The following is a 21,945-nucleotide window of genomic DNA, read 5'->3' on the forward strand; positions in this document are numbered from 1 at the left end:
GACTGTTTCTGAGAGAGTGGGGTATGGAGGGCCACATCCAGAACTTCTGAAGTTATAGGATGAACAGGGCCTTTATCCTGGAATGTCCATTTTGCCCAAGGACTGGATGAAAAGTATGAATATTTTTGGTACGTGACGACCCTCGTGGCTATATCATGGAATAGGACACCAAAAAATCACATGAATTTTTGAACAGAAACCTCCCAAGTGGCCTGGGGGTTGGCATTCTCTCTCTTCCCCTGTCCCCAGAGGTGCTCCCAGGCAAGTTGAGGGGCGCTGCAGGCGAAGGCAGACAGCATTGAATTCACGTGGTTCAGTCTGGAGTCCCCCTGACTCCCCAGTACAGATCATTCTCATGTGAGGTCTGCAGTTTCACTTGCCTGCTGGTGGTACCTGTTGCTTCTCCTTTACTTTAAGCCCTTCAGTGGTTCCTGGCGCCTACAGTCTAAAGTCCAAACTCATCAGCAGGAGCAACAAAGCCTTTTATGCTCGCTCTCCTAACTGGCTCTGTCGCCTCAGTGTCATCCTGCACCCACCACCCAACCCACACTGAACTTCTTTCAGTTCCTCAAACTCACTCTTCAGACACTCAAACAGAAGAGTGGCATACAGACCCAACATTCAGGCAGAATAGTGGAATCACTCTGCATGCCCTTGTGGCCCAGGCCTTGCCTGTTCACCTGGACGCTTCTAACTTGTCCTTATCTCAGCTCAGGCACCTCTTCCCTTCCAGAAAGCCTTCCTTGACCTCTCTAGCCTAGGTACGTGCCCGGTTGTCATGTACCATAGTACCTTGTACTTTCCTGTGTCATAATACTCAGCACATTGCAATGTCATTTCCTGTTTACTTAGTGGTCATCCTCTCCAGGCTACCGTCTCCCTTGAGAGCAGGGGCTGTGTCTTATTCCCCCACACCCCATGCCTGACACATGGGAGGTGCTCTGTGAATAGGTTTTTGAACGTTTGGTAGTATCCAAAGTTAGACAACATTCAGGATTGGGGTGAGGACTTAGGGGGCAAGGATAAGCAACTCAGGAGCATTATAATTCAGGAACAAAAAGAGAGAAGGATGGAGTAGATCTGCCTCCCCAATAACTAAGCCTTAAAAGAAGCAGCCTGGCCCTGGTAATGTTTTGGTGAAGTCTGGAAAGAGCCGTTACTATAGGCTTAGGATCCCTGAGTTTATTATGCTATTAATTCCCCTTGCTTTTCCTAGAGTTGTTATTGGTAAAATCACAGGGAAAACCTTCAAAGAATCTATCTTTAGCAGGGACAGGGAAAGGAAGGGAAGAAGTCTTAAAACTTTATCTCAGTCCACAGCAGACTGTGCAGGAAAGTAACCTAAATACAGAAATTAGGGTAGCTCTGAGACAGATGATAGCCTAGCCCTTGGAGTTCTTATTAGACAAATTTAGGGAAGTGCCTTGGAACGTGTTATTATTTAGTGGCTCAGTGTGTCTGACTCTTTTGCAACCCCATGGACTGTAGCCCACCAGACTTCTCTGCCCATGGGGTTCTCCCAGGCAAGAATACTGGAGTGGGTTGCCATTTCCTCCTCCAGGAGAACTTCCAGACCCAGAAATCAAACCCACATCTCCTGCGAGTCCTCATTACTTATCTGTTTTATATATAGTAGTGTGTCGTGCTCAGTCACTCAGTTGTGTTTGACTCCCTGTGACCCCACCAACTGTAGCCTGCCAGGCTCCTCTGTACATGGAATTTTCTAGGCAAGAATACTGGAGTAGGTTGCCATTTCCTCCTCCAGGGGATCTTCCCGATCCAAGAATCAAACCTGCATTTCCTCCATTGGCAGATGGATTCTTTACCCTTGAGTCACCTGGAAAGCCCCACCTTGGGGCATATACCAGCACAAAATGAATCTTAGTGCAGATTACAAAACTAGCATCCCCTCTGGATGAATAAATTATCAAAAACTGGCCCAAGCAAATAAGAAGGCATTCTTCTTCCTCTGGACCAAAGTGTTCAACTTCAGGGCTGATGCAGCATCTTACCAAAGCTGACCGCAGACGGTGCTTGGGCTGGTTGGCTGGCTTTCAGCCCTTAGTTCATACTGTGGTGCAGGGATAAGCTACAACCATGGGATGGCATCCATCCCAAGATAGAGGGGGTTGGTGCAGGGATAAGCTACAACCATGGGATGGCATCCATCCCAAGATAGAGGGGGTTCGCTGGCACCCAGAGGTGGGGGGAATGCAGCAGGGACACCACTTCTTGTCATACACATTCCCAGAGTCGGTCATCAGCGTGGACTCTTCCTATAACATAGACCTGTACTGTCCAATACAAGAGCCACTAGTCACACATGACTGTGTTTACATTTTAATTCAAATTAATTAAAATTAAATCAAATTAAAACTTAAGTTGCTCAGTTTTACTAGCCAGTTTCACATATGGCTAGTGGCTCCTGTACCAACAGCACAAATTTCCATAATCCCAGAAAATTTTATTGGACAGGCTGGTATAAATTCTGTATCTTTTGCCCTTACCACCTTATTCTCTTTTCTGGAGCCATACTGCTTGGGTTCAAATACTGACTCTCTTACTAGCAGTGTGATTTGGGGCAAGTTACTTCTCTCTCAGCCCCAGTTTTGTAATTTGTGAAATGGGAGTAGTAACAATAGTGCTGCCTCTTAAGGATGTTTTGAGGGCTGTTATATGAAGAGTGTTTGGAGTTGGCCTAATTGCTAACATCTGTAGAGTAACCATGCAATGAAAGTGAAAGTGAAGTCGCTCAGTCGTGTCCAACTCTTTGTGACCCCATGGACTGTAGCCCACCAGGCTCCTCAGTCCATGGAATTTTCCAGGCAAGAGTACTGGAGTGGGGTGCCATTTCCTTCTCCAGGGGATCTTCCCAACCCAGGGATCGAACCCGGGTCTCCCGCACTGCAGGCAGATGCTTTACCATATGAGCCACCAGGGAAGCCCATATAGCATGCAATACGTGCTAGCTATATGGTTTTTTATTATTCATCCCCACTCCCTTGAGGATGCAGCCAGTACACAGAGCTGACCTCTTCTACCACCTCACAGAATTGGCACCTAGCCCACACCTGTTCCTCCCCACTCTCCCCTGGAGAGATCCTTTCCAATCTAAACCACAGAAGAAAGACACGTGGCTCATTCATTATCAAACAGTCAGAATTGGTTGAAGTACCAGTTTAAAATCACCTCAAACAAACTGCCAGAGACTGTTTCCCTAATCTCCAGTCAGAAAAAGATGGAGTCATTTTGAAGCCCCAGGGTGATGACTTCCAGTCCTTCAGGGATAGTCTGGCATTGAAGGGAGCCTGACCTTAATAGCTACAGACTAGCCAAGCCAATGAATTTTAGGGAATTTCTTAACAAACTAATCATCTTTACAGTGCAGGAAATAGTCTTTAATTTGTCCATTTCCTCCTTCTGTCAGCAGAGTGATTGTGTGGATTTCAGTGTGTGGTTTTTAACAGGAAGCACTCAAATGCCTCCTATCTTAGGTTATCATCTAATCTTTCACAAGATTTCAAAAATTTTCTCTTCAAAATCAGTATTTTCCCTTTTGTTATTTTTTTCTGAAGTACAACAAAAGATTTTTTTTACATTTCTTATCTGGATTCCATGAGAATATGTGAAATACTCAGGGTACAATGAAAAAGGAATCTCAAAGGTTACTCATTAGAGGAGTTCCTTTCATTATTGAAAAACGTTAACTTTCTACATAGTTCTCTTTAGTTATGTAACAATAATGTCGTAAGTTTCTTCAGTTTCTATTTCTGTGTGTGTGCAAAACATTTCAGGCCTGTCTGATCTAAAAACTAGTCATGGCTGTAACTTAGTTTTTAAAAAACTGTTTTCATTCATGAACCACAGGGGCCAACAACTAGGAGAAAAAATTTATATACTATCTCTTAAAGGACAAGGTCACTTTCTATATTGAAGCATTTCTTTGAACAGCCTTTGAAGAAGTAAATACATTAGATCTGAATTAAAAAAAATTTTTTTTGTTTGTTTTCGTTTTTTTAAAAAGACATTATTTATAGCAGTTCTAGGTTTACAACAAAATTGAGAGGAAGGTACAGAGATTTTCCATATACCCACTGCCCCTACAATTAATAGCTTTCCCCATTATCAACATCCCTCACCAATAGTACATTTGTTACAATTGATGAAGCTACATTGATATACATCACCACCATCAGAATTCTACATAGTCTCTATTAGGGTACACTCTTGGCCTTCTACATTTTATGGGTTTGGACAAATGTATGACATATATCCATTGTTATAATTACCATACAGAGTACTTTCATTGCCTTAAAAATCCTCTGCGTTCCACTAATTCATCTCTCCCCTACTCCAACCCCTGGCAACCATTGATTTGTTTATTCTCCTAGTTTTGTCTTTTCCAGGATTTCATCTGGTTGGAATCAGACAGTATGTAGCATTTTCAGATGGACTTCTATCACTTAATAATACACATGTAACATTCCTCCATATCTTTTCATGGCTTGATAGTTCATTTCTTTTTGGTGCTGAATAATACTCCACTGTCTGGATGTATTACAGTTTATGTATCCATTTAGTGACTAAAGGACATCTTGATTGCTTCCAAGCTTTGGCAATGATGAATAAAGCTGCTTTAAACTTTTGTATGTTGGTTTTTGTGTAGATATAAGGTCTCAATTTCTTTTGGTAAATACCAGAGAGCACAATTACTAATCATATGGTAGGAACATGTTTGGTTTTGTAAGAAACTGTCTTCCAAAGTGCCTGTACCGTTCTGTATTTCCACCAGCAATGAGCAAGAGTTCTTGTTGCTCCACATCCTCATCAGCATTTGATATTGCCGATGTCTGGATTATGGGCGTTCTGACTGGTGTGTAGTGGTATCTTGTTGCTTTCATTTGCATTTCTCCGATGATATGTGCTTATTTGTCATCTGTATGTCTGTGAAGATCTTTGGCTCATTTTTTAGTTGAGTATTTTGCTTTATTGTTCAGTTTTATGAGTTCTTTGTATATTTTGGCTAACAGCCCTTTATCACATGTGTCTTTTGCATACATTTTGTCTCCCGCCCCTCCAGTGTTTGGCTTCTTTTCTTATTCTCTTGATATTATCTTTTGCAGAAGTTTTTAATTTTAATGAAATTCAGCTTATCAATTATTTCTTTTAAAGATCATGCCTTGGATATTGTATCTAAAAAGTCATCACCATACCCAAGATTGTCTAGGTTTTCTCCTATGTTATCTCCTAGGAGGCTTATAGTTTTGCACTTTACATTTAGGTCTGTGATCCATTGTGAGGTTAGCTTTGTGAAGAATATAAGGTCTGTGACTAGATTCTTTTTTTTTTTTTTAACATGTGGATATCCAGTTGTTCCAGCACCATTTGTTGAAGAGACTATTTGTGCTCCATTGTATTGCCTTTTCCCCTTTGTCAAAGATCAATTGACTGTATTTATGGGAAAGATCTGCTTTTTATAAGACTGGATTTGTAGCACAGTCCCCTGGAGAATTGCTGTCAAAATGCTTATCTTAGTCCCTGGGCAAAACCTTCTAAGTAGGATTCTCTGGGAGAGGGGTTGAGGGACTTGCATTTTTCAAATGATCACAGATGATTCTAAGGTAAACAAATCAAGGGTTTGGGACTCTTTCCTCTTAGTTCATTTTCTACATTGTCTTCCTTTTCTGCAGAATGTTTGCACATCTCCCTTGTGACTAATGATGTAAGGCTTTACTCTGTGTATTCTTCTAGTTACTATAAAAGAGAATCCTTTGATAACTTTGACAAAAAGTGTAATGAGCACATTCTGTCTGCCTGTACTGTGCTGGATGATTACTGGGGAAAGGTCTACATAGACGTTTTTGGAAATAAGAAAGAAGATATCAGCATTTAGAGCCACATAGTAGAGTAAGACACTTAGAAAGACCTCATGCTATGGAACACTGATCTGGCAGTGGTTCAGTTCAGGTCAGCCACTCAGTCGTGTCCGGCTCTATGCAACTGCATGGAATCTAGCACGTCAGGCTTCCCTATCCTTCACCATCTCCCAGAGTTTGCTTGAACTCATGTCCATCAAGTCTGTGATGCCATCCAACCATCTCATCCTCTATCATCCACTTTTCCTCCTGCCTTCAATCTTTCCCAGCATCAGGGTCTTTTCCAATGAATCAGTTCTTCGCTTCAGGTGGCCAAAGTATTGGAGCTTCAGCTTCAGCATCAGCATCAGTCCTTCCAATGAATATTCATGATTGATTTCCTTTAGGATAGACTGGTTTGATCTCCTTGCAGTCCAATGGACTCTCAAGAGTCTTCTCCAACACCACAGTTCAGAAGCTTCAATTCTTTGGTGCTCAGCTTTCCTTAGGGTCCAACTCTCACATCCATACATGACTACGGGAAAAACCATAGCTTTAACTAGATGGCCCTTTGTTGGCAAAGTTATGTCTCTGCTTTTTAATATGCTGTATAGGTTGGTATATATGCTGTATAGGTTGGTCATAGCTTTTCTTCCAAGGAGCAGCATATTTTAATTGCATGGCTGCAGTCACCATCTGCAGTGATTTTGGAGCCCAAGAAGTCTCTCACTGTTTCTACTGTTTCCCCATCTATTTGCCATGAAGTGATGGGACCAGATGCCATGATCTTTGTTTTTTGAATGTGGAGTTTTAAGCTAGCTTTTTCAGTCTCCTCTTTCACTTTCATGGATCACAATAAACTGTGGAAAATTCTGAAAGAGATGGGAATACCAGACCACCTGACCTGCCTCTTGAGAAATCTGTATGCAGGTCAGGAAGCAACAGTTAGAACTCGACATGGAACAACAGACTGGTTCCAAATAGGAAAAGTAGTCCGTCAAGGCTGTATATTGTCACCCTGCTTATTTAACTTATATGCAGAGTACATCATGAGAAATACTGGACTGGAAGAAACACAAACTGGAATCAAGATTGCCGGGAGAACTATCAATAACCTCAGATATGCAGATGACACCACCCTTATGGCAGAAAGTGAAGAGGAACTAAAAAGCCTCTTGATGAAAGTGAAAGTGGAGAGTGAAAAAGTTGGCTTAAAGCTCAACATTCAGAAAACGAAGATCATGGCATCCAGTCCCATCACTTCATGGGAAATAGATGGGGAAACAGTGGAAACAGTGTCAGACTTTGTATTTTTGGGCTCCAAAATCACTGCAGATGGTGACTGCAGCCATGAAATTAAAAGACGCTTACTCCTTGGAAGGAAAGTTATGACCAACCTAGATAGCATATTCAAAAGCAGAAACATTACTTTCCCAACAAAGGTCCATCTAGTCAAGGCTATGGTCTTTCCTGTGGTCATATATGGATGTGAGAGTTAGACTGTGAAGAAAGCTGAGCGCCGAAGAATTGATGCTTTTGAACTGTGGTGTTGGAGAAGACTCTTGAGAGTCCCTTGGACTGCAAGGAGATCCAACCAGTCCATTCTGAAGGAGATCAGCCCTGGGATTTCTTTGGAAGGAATGATGCTAAAGCTGAAACTCCAGTACTTTGGCCACCTCATGTCAAGAGTTGACTCATTGGAAAAGACTCTGATGCTGGGAGGGATTGGGGGCAGGAGGAGAAGGGGACGACAGAGGATGAGATGGCTGGATGGCATCCCTGACTCGATGGACGTGAGTCTGAGTGAACTCTGGGAGTTGGTGATGGACAGGGAGGCCTGGCATGCTGCGATTCATGGGGTCGCAAAGAGTCGGACTTGACTGAGTGACTGAACTGAAAGAGGCTCTTTAGCTCCTCTTCACTTTCTGCCATAAGGATGGTGTCATTTGCATAGCTGAGGTTGATATTTCTCCCAGCAATCTTGACTCCAGCTTATGCTTCATCTAGCCCACCATTTCACATGATGTACTCTGCATATAAGTTAAATAAGCAGGAAAATAAATAAATAAAAAGCAGTTAAATAAGCAGGCTGACAATATACAGCCTTGAGGTGTTTCTTTTCCAATTTGGAACCAGTCCATTGTTCCATGTCTAATTCTAACTGTTGCTTCTTGACCTGCATACAGATTTCTCAGGAGGCAAGTCAGGTGGTCTGGTATTCCCATCTCTTTAAGAATTTTCCAGGGTTTGTTTAGATCCACACAGTCAAAGGCTTTGGCATAGTCAATAAAGCAGAAGTAGATTTTTCTGGAAGTCTCTTGCTTTTTCAGTGATCCAAGGGATGTTTGCAATTTGATCTCTGGTTCCTCTGCCTTTTCTAAATCCAGCTTGAACATCTGGAAGTTCTTGATTCATGTTCTGTTGAAGCCTGGCTTGAATAATTTTGAGCATTACTTTGCTAGCGTGTGAAATGAGTGCAGTTGTGCAGTAGTTGAGCATTCTTTGGCATTGCCTTTCTTTGGAATTGGAATGAACACTGACTTTTTCCAGTCCTGTGGCCACTGCTGAGTTTTCCAAATTTGCTGGCATATAGAGTGTAGCACTTTTACAGCATCATCTTTTAGGATTTGAAATAACTCAACTGGAATTCCATCACCTCCACTAGCTTTGTTCATAGTGGTGCTTACTAAGGCCCACTTGACTTCACATTCTAGGATGTCTGGCTCTAGGTGAGTGATCACACCATTGTGGTTATCTGGGTCATGAAGATCATTTTTGTATAGTTCTTCTATGTATTCTTGCCACCTCTTCTTAATATCTTCTGCTTCTGTTAGGTCCATATCATTTTTGTCCTTTACTGTGACCATCTTTGCATGAAATGTTCCCTTGGTATCTCTCATTTTCTTGAAGAGATCTCTAGTCTTTCCCATTCTATTGTTTTCCTCTATTTCTTTGCATTGATCACTGAAGAAGGCTTTCTTATCTCTCCTTGCTATTCTTTGGAACTCTGCATTCAAATGGGTATATCTTTCCTCTTCTCCTTTGCCTTTAGCTTCTCTTCTTTTCTCAGCTATTTGTATGGCCTCCTCAGACAACCATTTTGCCTTTCTTTTTCTCAGGATGGTCTTGATCACTGCCTCCTGTACAATGTCATGAACCTCTGTCCATAGTTCTTCCGGCACTCTGTCTATCAGATCTAATCCCTTGAATCTATTTGTCACTTCTGCTGTATAATCATAAGCAATTTGATTTAGCTCATACCTGAATGGTCTAGTGGTTTTTCCCTACTTTCTTCAGTTTAAGTCTTAATTTTGCAATAAGGAGTTCATGATCTGAGCCACAGTCAGCTCCTGGTCTTGTTTTTACTGACTGTAGAGAGCTTCTCCATCTTTGGCTGCATAGAATATAATCAATCTGATTTTGGTAGGGACCATAAGATGATGTCCATGTGCAGAGTCGTCTCTTGTGTTGTTGGAAGACAGTGTTTGCTATGACAAGTGGATTCTGTTGGCAAAACTCTGTTAACCTTTGCTTTGCTTCATTTTGTACTCCAAGGCCAAACTTGCCTGTTACTCCAGGTATCTCTTGTCTTCCTACTTTTGCATTCCACTCCGCTATGATGAAAAGGACATCTTTTTTGGGTGTTAGTTCTAGAAGGTCTTGTAGGTCATCATAGAACCATTCAACATCAGCTTCTTTGTCATTAGTGGTTGGGGTATAGACTTGGATTACTGTGAAATTGAGTGGTTTGCCTTGGAAATGAACAGAAATAATTTTGCTGTTTTGGGATTGCATCCAAGTACTGCATTTCAGAATCTTTTGTTGACTGTGAGGGCTACTCCATTTCTTCTAAGGGATTCTTGCCCACAGTAGTAGATATAATAGTCATTTGAATTAAATTTGCCTGTTTGGGTCCGTTGTAGTTCACTGACTCCTTGTATGTAGATGTTCACTCTTGTTGTTTGACTACTTCCAATTTACCTTGATTCATGGATCTAACATCCAGGTTCCTATGCAGTGTTGTTCTTTACAGCATTGGACTTTACTTCCTTCACCCGTCACATCCACAACTGGGCTTTGTTTTCTCTTTGGCTCCATATCTTCATTCTTTCTGAAGCTATTTCTCCACTCTTTGCCATATTGGACATTTACTGACCTGGGAAATTCATCTTTCAGTATCATATCTTTTTGCCTTTTCATACTGTTCATGGGGTCTCAAGGCAAGAGTACTGAAGTGGTTTGCCATTCCCTTCTCCAGTGGACCACATTTTGTCAGAACTCTCCACCTGTGACCCATCCATCTTGGTTGACCCTACACGGCATGGCTCATAGTTTCATTGAGTTAGACAAGGCTGTGATCCATGTGATCAGTTTGGTTAGTTTTCTGTGATTGTGGTTTTCATTCTGTCTGCCCCCTGATAGGTAAATATTGTGTTTAAAGGACACTAATAATGTCAGATAGGTCAATCTGGAGAAGACATGAAGCCTCAAGTGATTAGGGCATGAAATAGGGTGAGAGGAATATCATAGAGAATTCCAGAGGGTTTGCAAAGAAAGAAGTAACCAAATTTGGTGATAAGATATAAAAAAGAGGGGAGGGATGATTTCAGAGGCTCTAATCTAATCAAGGAGCCCAGAGAAAAATGAGCTCTGGCTGATGGCAGTTGGGATGGTTAGAAAAAAAGGCAGTTTGTCCAAGAAGAGGGGACATCTGTCTTGGCTGTTGAATTTGAGGCAAGAGTGGAACTCTAAAGTGGAGCAGTTAGAAATCTGGGACTGGCTCCAAGGCAGTAGGTCAGGATTAGGAATCCTCAGTGCAGAAATTCTAGTTGAGGAGTGGAAGTGATAAATGGGCGAGTGGATGAGGGAGTAAGAAATAGAGAAGAATACACAGAGGGCTGAAGACTGGGTGTGAATTCTGTGAGAATAGAAGAAAGGAAAGGAACAAGCCAAGAGAACAAGGAAGGAGCAGACAGAGGGACTAGGGAAACTTGGAATTGAGCAGATAAGGCATTTTCAGGAAACATAAAATTTGTCCTCCTGGCCTCGTACTGTTTCCCATACAGAAGAGGAAAGAGAGTCAAGACTCCTATGGTTTCCATAGCTATTGAAAATACAATATTCATGAAAAAGGAACATTCATTTCTTCCTCAAGTGTGAAGTGGAGCCATGTTATAAAATAGGGCTTTAAAAAAAAAGCTACCCTGCCAAATTGCAAATATGGCTTTTCATGGATATCTTTAATCATTTAAAAACAAACAGACATCTGTATTTGTTTCTTGCATATGTGGTTAAAAAATAATGCAGAAGGTTATCTCATTTTATCTTGTAGGCACAACAGCCTGGGAAAAATTCTTCAGTGTGAAAACATCTACAGAGAAGGCCAACACATTGCTTGTTCCTTTAATCTGACTAAGGTGAAGGATTCCAGTTTTGAACAGCACAGCGTCCAAGTAATGGTTAAGGACAATGCAGGAAAAATCAGACCATCCTTCAATATAGTGCCTTTAACTTCTCATGGTAAGTTTTAGAAGTACTCCATGACAGTGTGGATGAAAGTGTTATGTCATCAATACGAATGATAAAAAAAATGATGATTTTGATTTGAAGATCTTCCCAGAAAAAAGGGACTATATTTATGTATATTTTTCTTTGTTCCTTGTTAAAGTAGCAAGCTTGTAAATTCTCATATTTCTTGTGCATATATGCCACATGCTTTATCCATATTTACTTATGCATATGCTGAGCCTTAGAGCAAGCAGTTAGTTGTAGAACTGAGATTGGAGCTCAGGTTCTCTGACTTTTTTAACAGTTTTAAATGTTTAGTTATTTATTTGACTTCACTGGGTCTTTGTCGAGGCATGCGGAGTCTTTGATGTTCATTGTGGCAGATGGGATCTTTAGTTACAGCATGTGGGATCTGGTTCCCTGACCAGGGATCAAACCCAGGCCCCCTGCATTGGGAACATAGAGTCTTAGCCACTGGAGCACCAGGGATGTTCCTCTCTGACTCTTAAGATCTATTCTCTTTTACTTACACTCCAGAGGATGATGCTGCAGAATAAATGTGATTTAATATAGTTCCTGAATAATCTGTCTCTTTGTTTAACAACAACAAAAAAGCTTAGACTGGAGATGGAGTGATCAGGATTGATATTCAAACTGTCTAACATTTTGAGTAACCCAGGCACGGATCAATGAGAACAACCAGTGCAGCTGAGTTTCGGCCCATTACAAAGAGCCCTCAACTTGAAAACAAAATACCTGCTTAAGGTCACTTTGGATATGGCATATACACTCTAATTTCCTCTTCATCTATAAAAGGGGGTACATAGTCCCTCTGGAACTCAGAGGATTGTTGTAAGGTCCAAATGATGTGACATATGTAAAGGCATTTTGTATATCTCTAAAGCAGAGTCATATGTGCTTAGTCACTCAGTCGTGTCTGACTCTTTTCAACCCCATGGACCATAGCCCACCAGGCTCCTCTGTCCATGGGGATTCTCCAGGCAAGAATACTGGAGTGGGTTGCCATGCCCTCCTCCAGGGGATCTTCCCAACCCAGGAATCGAACCCAGATCTCCTGCATTGCAGGCAGATTCTTTACTGCCTGAGTCACCAGGGAAGCCACATTATATTTACTTATTTGCTGTAGTATCACAACAGGGAGCTCTGATTCTAGCTAAAGTGGTACACAGAAAATTTACAAGCAAATAATCATGAATTGACAAAGGTTCCCAAGTCTGTGAGCAGAACACTATTTACTGCCCTTTCAGACAGTCGTGGAAGTGAATTCTAATAGTGCACCCAAGGCAGCTTAATTTGTAAGCCAGGGAGTGATGTTGAGGCAACTTGCCAAATGGGATCATTTGAAGCAAAGCCCTTCTCTCTCCTCCCCCTTGCTTGGAAGCATGTCCTCAATGGACCTTTTAAAGCTCATTTTGCTGCTCTTCTACCTAGAGATGAGTGGTGCTGTAAGAGATGAATGGGAGATTCTTGTTAGCCAGAAGAGGATGCTGTGAAGTTGTTTTCTGTTAATTGTCCACTCTCTTTTGTTGCTTGGTCTTAAGCATAATTGACTCCTGAAAAACTAAATTGACCAGGCTAATTTCTCTTTTTACTTTCTTTTAAATCATGGTTATGATTATATAACATTAAATATGCCATCTTAACCATTTTCAAGTGTACAGTTCAGTAGTGTTAAATATATTCACAGTGTTGTGCAGTAGATCTCTAGAACTCTCTCACTTTGTAAAACTGAAACTTCATGCCCATGAAATACTAATTCTCCCTCCCCCGGCCCCTGGTAACCACCTTCCTACTTTCTGTTTCTATGGCTTTGACTGCTTTAGATGCCTCTTATAAGTGGAATCATACAGTATTGGTCCTTTTGTAATGGACTTATTTCATTAGTATCATGTCCTCCAAGTTCATCCCTGTTGTTGTTTAGTCACTCAGTCATATCCGACTCTTTGTGACCCTATGGACTATAGCCTGCCAAGCTCCTCTGTCCATGAGATTTTCTAGAGTGGGTTGTCATGCCCTCCTCCAGGGGATCTTCCCAGCCCAGGGATCGAACTCACATCTCCTACATCTCCTGCATTGGCAGGTGGGTTCTTTACCACTGCACCACATGAGAAGCCCTTCATTCCTGTTGTAATCTATGACAAAACTATGCTGATGTTTTCATTGTGGTCTTTGATTGGCATAAATGAGCGCTGGCTGGGGGAACCCCTTGTACCTGATGCCCCTCAGTACCATCAGGAAGAGTCACGTCTGGACCCAAGCACTTCTTTACCCCACCCCCTTGTTGTAGCTAGATGTCTAGATTATACCCCAGCCATGCCCTAACCAGATGCAGGTCAGAATCTGCATCATCTGCCAGCCTGAAGATGTTCCTTAGATCTATTTTACTATGCAGTTTAAGCTTCCTACAAGGGACTTTCCTTCTGGTCCAGTGATCGGGACTCTGAGCTTCCACTGCAGAGGACCCAGGTCCAATCCCTGATCAGGGAAATAAGGTCCTGCATACTGTGTGGTGTGGCCAAAAACAAGAAAAAGAAACAAAGAAAAAAAAATAAGCTTCCTACATTAACTGTGATTAATCAGAAATTCTAGAACTGTATGTCTGATCATGTAAGGCCATTAAAAGCATCAGACCTATTTTGATTTACCTTTGTGACCTTCATTGTCTCTACGTATAAGTGCTGTGCCGTGTTTAGTCGCTCAGTCCTGTCCAGTTCTGTGCAACCCCATGGACTGTAGTCTGCCAGCTCCTCTGTCCATAGGGATTCCCCAGGCAAGAATGAGGATTTTCCCAACCCAGAGATCGAACCCAGGTCACCCACATTGCAGGTGGATTCTTTACCATCTGTGCCACAGGGAAGCCTAAGAATACTGGAGTGGGTAGCCTATCCCTTCTCCAGGGGAATGTCCTGACCCAGAAATCAAACCGGGCTGTCCTGCATTGCAGGCGGATTCTTAACCAGCTGAGCTATTAGGAAAGCCCATATGTGTATCTCATCAAAATTAACTCTGGAAATTAATTTGTATTCTTCTGTTTTTTGTCTTTCAGTGAAACCTGATCCTCCACATATTAAAAATCTCTCCTTCCAAAATGGTGACTTATATGTACAGTGGACAAATCCACAGAATTTTCAAAGCAAATGCTTGTCTTATGAAGTAGAAGTCAATAACAGCCACGCTGAGACACATGATATTTTCTATGTAAGTTTTTTTTTTTAGATAGTTGTTATTTAGAAATTTTTCTTGCATTTGTTACAGTATAATAAATTGAAATATCAATGAAAAATAGCTTATAGATTTGTCACCCGATGATAATGGTTTCTCTGAAACAGCGTGTGGTGGAAGGTTTGATGGTTTATGATAGTATTGCCTACAAGAGTTCAGGCATTCCTTAATGTATTTGCTGAAAAGTCTTTTTACTACATGTCTGTCGTGTACTACCAGGCACTATTTTACGTGCATGTGACACCTGATAAAAAAAAAAAAAATTTGCCCATGAAGCTTACCTACTAAAAAATAAGTACATAAATGAGCAAACTAATTTTAGAGAATGAATGCTATGCAGAAATTTAAGTGGGGTAATGGCAAGGCCTGAGGGAATATTAGGTAGGGTAGGTATCCACAGTGATGAGATTTGAGATGAGACCAGAACAATGAGCAGGAGCTAGCCATTTGATGATCTGGAGGTGGAGGGGACAGCGTGGTCAAAGACTTAGGCAGGAATGAGCTTGGCATGTGTGAGAAACAGGAGACTGGCATGACCAAAACATAGTAGGAAGAGGTGTCTGAGCCTAGAGCCGAGATCAGATTATGTAGCTACTTAGAGGCTCCAGTATGGCTGTTCAGTTTTTTTGGAGTTTGTAGCAACTAGAGTAGTCAATACTGAGTAGTTAGTATTTTTTGGATAATGTACATTTATGCTCTTTAGAATCTAATACAAAACAAGCAGATTAGAGGTCCCTGTGGAGTAGGAAATGGCAACCCACTCCAGTAATCTTGCCTGGGGAATTCCATGGACAGAGGAGCCTGGCGGGCTACAGTCCATGGGGTCGCAAGGAGCTGGACTCCACTGAGCGACTGAGCATATACGCATGCATTGGAGCACTGGGCCTAACAGGGTGTGGCATAACCTCAGGGCTCAGTTGCATTGTTATGCTCTAGAACAGAGATCTCAAACTCAGACCTCAGACATTTTTGTTTGGACCACAAAACAAAGTGGGGTTTTGTTTGCTTGTCTATTACATTTGATTTTTCTGCCCGGATTGAAAACTGTGGTACCTGAGGGTATAGTTGCCATAAGGTGGCGCCTTAGGACCACTGGAACTGTGCCACTCACTTGTGTTACCTGCCTGGGCCCTGTGTCCATTTGAGTTTGAGAGGTTAGAAACCATGGGCTTTTACAGGAGTCCTGCATCTCACATGTGGGAAGATCCCTTGGTTCACTTGTTTTAGCTCGTCATGGGAATTTCGAAAACTAAAGTATTTTATTTACTAAAATAAGCCGCTGTTGACAGGCTGTAACTCTTGAGGGAGCAACCAGGTCCACAGCTGAGCAGAGCTCTTCTGGGCATTTGCAAATGAAAGCATTTGTTGAAGCAGAATAATCATTTTTCATCCCAGAAACAAGGGTCTCCAAATAATGCCACAAAAGGAAAAAGCAAAGGGCTTCCATGCGGGGAGGGGGTGAGGCTTGAATTTACAACTGAGTTATCAGAAAGCCAAATATGCTTGACTATTCCAGCCTTGACTGCTCTCTTCTGTCTGAAATCCAGAGACACATGCCACTTGCATTACTCACTTGGCACTAAATGATGTCCTGCTAGCTACCCATGATCTTGACTAAAAATATAAGCTCCTGTAAGGGGGAGGAGTTAGGTGGTGTTTACTTTGTACTGTTCTGGCTACTAATACCAGCTAATATGTATTAAGCAATTGCTGTGTATTAGCTATTTCAACTGGAGAAGGAAATGGCAACCCACTCCAGTATTCTTGCCTGGAGAATCCCAGGGATGGAGTAGCCTGGTGGGCTGCCACCTATGGGGTCGCACAGAGTCGGACGCGACTGAAGCGACACAGCAGCAGCAGCAACAGCAGCTATTTTAATAAGTACTTTATCTGAGTTGTCTCATTTAGTCCTCACAGTAACCCCAAGGATCTAGGCCTGTTACAGATAGGAAAACTTCAGTCTCAAAGATTATTCCTAAGGTCACATTTCTAGTAAGGGTTAGAATTCAAGATTTCAGCAAAAGTCTAACTCCAAAGCTTTTATTCTTAACCCCCTAGGGACCCCCTCAGTACTTCCTCTTGCTAGTAATAGCCATCACTTATTGCTCATGATGTATTACAAATACAGTCTTCTATGTACTTCTTATAGAGTTGCTCATAGCAATCCATGAAATTGGTTCCTTTTTAACCTATGTTTTAGTGAGAAACAAGGCTCAAAGAGCAAGTTGAGTAACTTGCTACAGGCCACACAGCTAGTAAGTATGACTTCAGAGGTTGGTCTCCAGGTATTACATTTTAACCAAGAACACTGGGTATAAGACCATGTGTACAGTTGTCACTTAATAAATTCTTATTGGATTGTTACCTTTTTAAAAAAAAAAAAAAACTTCTGAACTGAAGAGAGCATATATACTGTGGAGTTTATCCATCAAAACCAGAACTGTAGTCAATTTGGAATTAACTCTGTTTATACACTTGAGTTTAATGTTCTGTATCTTAGCAGATGTTCACCAGCTGCTCCATCCCCTAGATTGTCATCAGCTTTTTGTGTGCACACTGCTTTTGAGCTCAGCTGGTTAGACCCTTTCTTGGTTCTTCTTGCAAGACTTTTTGAGGAGCTATTTGGCCTGGTGTTCTAGTTAAGAGGGGGAAGTAAACTGGAGCATGAGCTGGTGCCATCCATGGCTCTGGGTCAGGGGTCGCTTATGACAGAATCATAAAGCATGGAGTGACTTATCTTTGGGCATGCCCATTCCCGCCAGCTATCCACTTGGTAATCTGTGTCCTTGTTTCCCTTTTCTCACGGAAGTATCTGAGCAGCTGATAAACTACACAAGGAGATTTACATTTGAACAAGAGCCCAGAACCATCAATTTACACAACAGGCCTCTGACTCCATATGGCCAGCACTGGGGTACAGTAACCCCCGAGTAGCTTTTTCTCTGACCTTATATGAAGTATTGACAGGATGGCTCATCATCATTCAGTTGGCCTTTCACTTTTCACAAATGCTGGTAGGAACCATTCAGTGAATGACATTGAATGCCCCAAATCATAGCATGTGTTCTAGTCTTTGTCCCATGTTTAAACATCTCTGATAGAAGTTGACTATTTTTTCCATCTGTACTGAGGTATGATTGGCAAGTAAAAATTATATGTATTTAGGTTGTACAATATTATTTTAAGGTATACAAGGTTATAATAATCATATACATTGTGAGATGATTATCACAATCAAATTAACTCATTCATAACCTCACAGACTTAGCTTTTTCTGTGGTGAGAAAACAAGATCTCTCAGCAAATTTCAGGTATACGGTACAGTATTATTAACTGTAATCATCATGTGAAAGTTGCTCACTTGTGTCCAACTCTTTGCAACCCCATGGACTATATAGTCCATGGAATTCTCCAGGTCAGAATACTGGAGTGGGTAGCCTTTCCCTTTCCCAGGGGATCTTCCCAACCCAGGGATTGAACCCAGGTCTCCTGCACTGCAGGTGGATTCTTCACTAGCTGAGCCACAACAGAAGCCCAAGTATACTGGAGTGGGTAGCCTATTCCTTCCCCAGCAGATCTTCCTGACCCAGGAACCGAACCAGGATCTACTGCATTGCAGGCAGATTCCTTACCAACTGAACTATCAGAGAAGCCCCATTAAATCCTCAGAATTCATAACTGAAAATTTGTACCCCTGACCAACATCTTTCCATTTTCCCCACTCCCCAGCCTCTGGCAATTACCATGCTGCACTGCGCCTCAGTAAATTTGACTTATTTGAATTCCATATACAAGTGAGATCATATAGTATTTGTCTTTCTCTGTCTAACTTATTTCACTTAACATAGTGCCCTGAGGTTTCTTCCATGTTGTCACAAATGGCAGGATTTCCTTGGGGTTGCTGAATCATATGATAGTTCTATTTTTAATTTTTTGAGAAACCTCCATACTGTTCCAAAGTGACTGCAACGGTTTATATTCCCACCAACAGTGCATGAGGGTTCCTTTTCTCTACACCCTCTCCAGCACTTGTTATCTCTTATCTTTTTGACGACAGCCATTCTGTTATCAACAGTGTAAGGTGATTGTGGTTTTGATGTATATTTTGCTAATGATTAGTGTATATTTTATACACTAGTGTATATTAGTGATATTAGTGTATAATAGTGTATATTAGTGATGTTGAATGTCTTTTCATGGGCCTGTTGCCAAAAGTAGACTATTGAAATGAAGCAAGAGACTTTCATGTGTTGATTTTGAAATATCTGCATTTTAGGAACTGGTTATTCTCTTTACATCATACAGCAAGTGACTTAAATTGTGTAGAGGAGAAATTTGCATTTTCTTTTGTTTTCTCTAACTCAGTCATTTAAAAACAATAGTTTTGTTTAACGGTTTTATTTTTGGCTGTGCTGGGTCTTTGTTGCTGCATGGGCTTTCCTCTAGTTGCAGCAAACAGAGGCTACTCTTTCTTGTGGTGTGCAGGCTTCTCATTACTGTGGATTGTCTTGTTGCAGAGCATGGGCTTTAGGGCACACGGGTTTCAGTAGCTGAGGCACATAGGCTCAGTAGTTGCAGTCCCCAGGCTCTAGAGCTCAGGCCCAATAGTTGCACCCCAGCATGTGGGATCTTTTTGCACCAGGGATCGAACCTGTGTCTCCTGCATGACAGGTGGATTCTTTACCACTGAACCACCAGGCAAGTCCTAACTCAGTCCTTTTTTGATATTTGATATGTTATTGGGCTTCCCAGGTAGTAGTGCTAGTGGTAAAGAATCTGCCTCCCAGTGCAGGAGGCGCAGTTTCAATCCCTGGGTCACGAAGATCCCCTGGAGAAAGAAATGACAACACACTCCGGTATTCTTTTCTGGAGAATCCCATGGACAGAGGAGCCTGGTTGGCTACAGCCCATGGGGTTGCAAAGAGTCGGACACGACTGAGCGTCTGAGCACGTATTCTCAACAAGGGAGCATATTTTTAAACTATGTATTGCTATGTAGTGTACTATAGAAAAATTGCAGAAGGCATTATGGACAGCTCAGTGATTCTTCACAAATGATTTGTCACTTACAAAACCAGCTCCCCATAAGCTCAATCGTGACCTCTTTTGGTCACTACTTTCCCAAAGAGCACTTATTATCTGGACTTCGAATCCCACTACTGCCACCTGAGAAGCCCTGTATTGGGATGTAGCCAATGAACAATGTAGTGATAGTTTTAGGTGCACAGCAGAGTGACTCAGCCATACATATACACGTATCCATTCTCCCCCAAACTCCCCTCCCATCCGGGCTGCCACATAACATTGAGCAGAGTTCCCTGTGCTGTGCAGTAGGTCCTTGTTGGTTATCCTTTTTAAATATAACACTGTATACTTGTACATCCCAAACGTCCTAACTATCCCTTCCCCCAACCCTTCCCCCTGCTAACCATAAGTTCATCCTCTAAGTCTGTGAGTCTGTTTCTGTTTCATAAATAAATTCATTTGTATCATTTATTTTTTTAATTTTTATTTTTAAATGAAGGATTATCACTTTACAATGTTGTGTTGGTTTCTGCCATACAAAAACGTGAATCAGCTATAAGTGTACATATATCCCCTCATTTCTTTTTAGATTCCACACACAAGGGTTATCCTATGATATTTCCTCCCTCCATCTGACTTACTTCACTCAGTATGACAATCCTAGCACCATTTATTTTTTAAAAAACCTCCCTTTTTCCCACTATACCTGGTCTTCTATTAATGGTATAAAAAAAACTTGTTAAAATGCTTAAATGATATAAAATATGGTCTTTAATTTCTTTTGAATTTATGTATTTTTTTATATTTTTGAGGTTGAAGAGGCCAAATGTCAGAATACAGAATTTGAAGGAAACCTAGAGGTCAGTGAATTCAACTTGAGCTATTTGGACTTAAACTCAATGGTAATTGGTGATGAGGCATATCCTAAATTTGAACTGCTTTAAGGAAAACAAAGTACTTTGTTCTATAGATTATTGCCAATTTTCTTTTTCATGAGTTAAAGTCAGATAATTTACATTGCAATACGAAGTCTTTGTCATATACAGAACTTGGCAGATAATTATATTTAGGATTCAGAAGCAGAGAAAGAGAATAAACTGGTAATATTCCTTGTGTTTTTATCTTGTATCTAAGGGTACAATTTGTTTCATGGTTCCTGGTGTTCTTCCTGATACTTTGAACACAGTCAGAATAAGAGTCAAAACAAATAAGTTATGCTATGAAGATGACAAACTCTGGAGTAATTGGAGTCAAGCGATGAGTATAGGTAAGAGAATGGGATTTCATTAAAATTTAAACCATTGATGCATGGAAACTAAATTGAGGCAGAAAACATTATGGGAAAGCACTGTTCTTCATTCTTGACATCAGCCAGAGAACACTCACAATTGAAATATACTTTCTGTTTAATTATTATCAAGTCACTCAGAGTTAATTTACATTATGCAGCTCTTTGAAAATTTGCCATCCAAATGATGTTATTCTCTCTTTTGTCCTGTTTCCATCTTTGCCAACAACCTGAACAAAACTATAGAAGGCAGGCATGATTAAATCTGCAGATTGTGCAGTGCTAGAGGACTATCCTATGTGCTGGTAACAGAATCAAGAGTATGACAATGACCTTGATGACATTTTATTGAAATAAACCTGTATCTGGGATTCCCTGATAGCTCAGTTGGTAAAGAATCCACCTACAGTGCAGGAGACCCTGATTCGATTCCTGGGTTGGGAAGATCCCCTGGGAAAGGGAAAGGCTACCCACTCCAGTATTCTGGCCTATAGAATTCCATGGACTGTATAGTCCTTGGGGTGGCAAAGAATTGGACATGACTGAGTGACTTTCACACTTTCAGGTTTGAAAAAAAAAAGTTTCACTTATTAATTGCTAGAATCAAGTATAGGATTGAAAAGACATGTGCCTTATGGATACATGTATTGTAGGGTGGGGGCTAGGGTTTTATTAGATGGTAAGCTCAAAGTGACTCAACATCAGACCCTTTAAATGTCTCCCAAAGGCATATATAATCATAGGCAGCAGTGATAGTACAGCATCCAGAATAAGGGAATGCTGCAGCGTGTGGCACAATGTCCTGGCCACATCTGAAGTGTACAGTATTCCATCCTGGGCACCACATTGTAAGAGGTATATTAGGAGACTGGAATTTTTCCCTGAAAGCGTAATCAGGATGTTGAAGAATGTTAAAATTTGGGGAGGCACAGTTAATGAAGTAAGCCTAGGGAGTCATGTTTGCTGAATTCTAGTATTTGAGGTAGTGTCAAGTAGAAGAGAGAATAGGCTGTCTTTTGTGTGTGT

The 21,945-nt window shown here is 41.3% G+C and overlaps 1 protein-coding gene across 2 annotated transcripts in view; it reads left to right on the top strand.

Annotated features, from left to right (window-relative positions):
- The window catches only part of IL13RA1 (interleukin 13 receptor subunit alpha 1), a 78,356-nt gene that overhangs the window by 15,545 nt on the left and 40,866 nt on the right, over nt 1–21,945 (top strand). Inside the window, exons 5-8 of one of the 2 annotated variants that reach the window (XM_061408401.1) lie at nt 11,188–11,375; nt 14,431–14,582; nt 20,444–20,533; nt 20,766–20,898. In XM_061408401.1, coding sequence (XP_061264385.1) covers nt 11,188–11,375; nt 14,431–14,582; nt 20,444–20,533; nt 20,766–20,898 — 563 coding nt within the window. The remainder of the gene's footprint in view (nt 1–11,187; nt 11,376–14,430; nt 14,583–20,443; nt 20,534–20,765; nt 20,899–21,945) is intronic. The other variant, XM_061408402.1, reaches the window with a different exon arrangement.

This window comes from Bos javanicus, chromosome X (genome assembly GCF_032452875.1).
Source record: "Bos javanicus breed banteng chromosome X, ARS-OSU_banteng_1.0, whole genome shotgun sequence".
Taxonomy (NCBI): domain Eukaryota; kingdom Metazoa; phylum Chordata; class Mammalia; order Artiodactyla; family Bovidae; genus Bos; species Bos javanicus.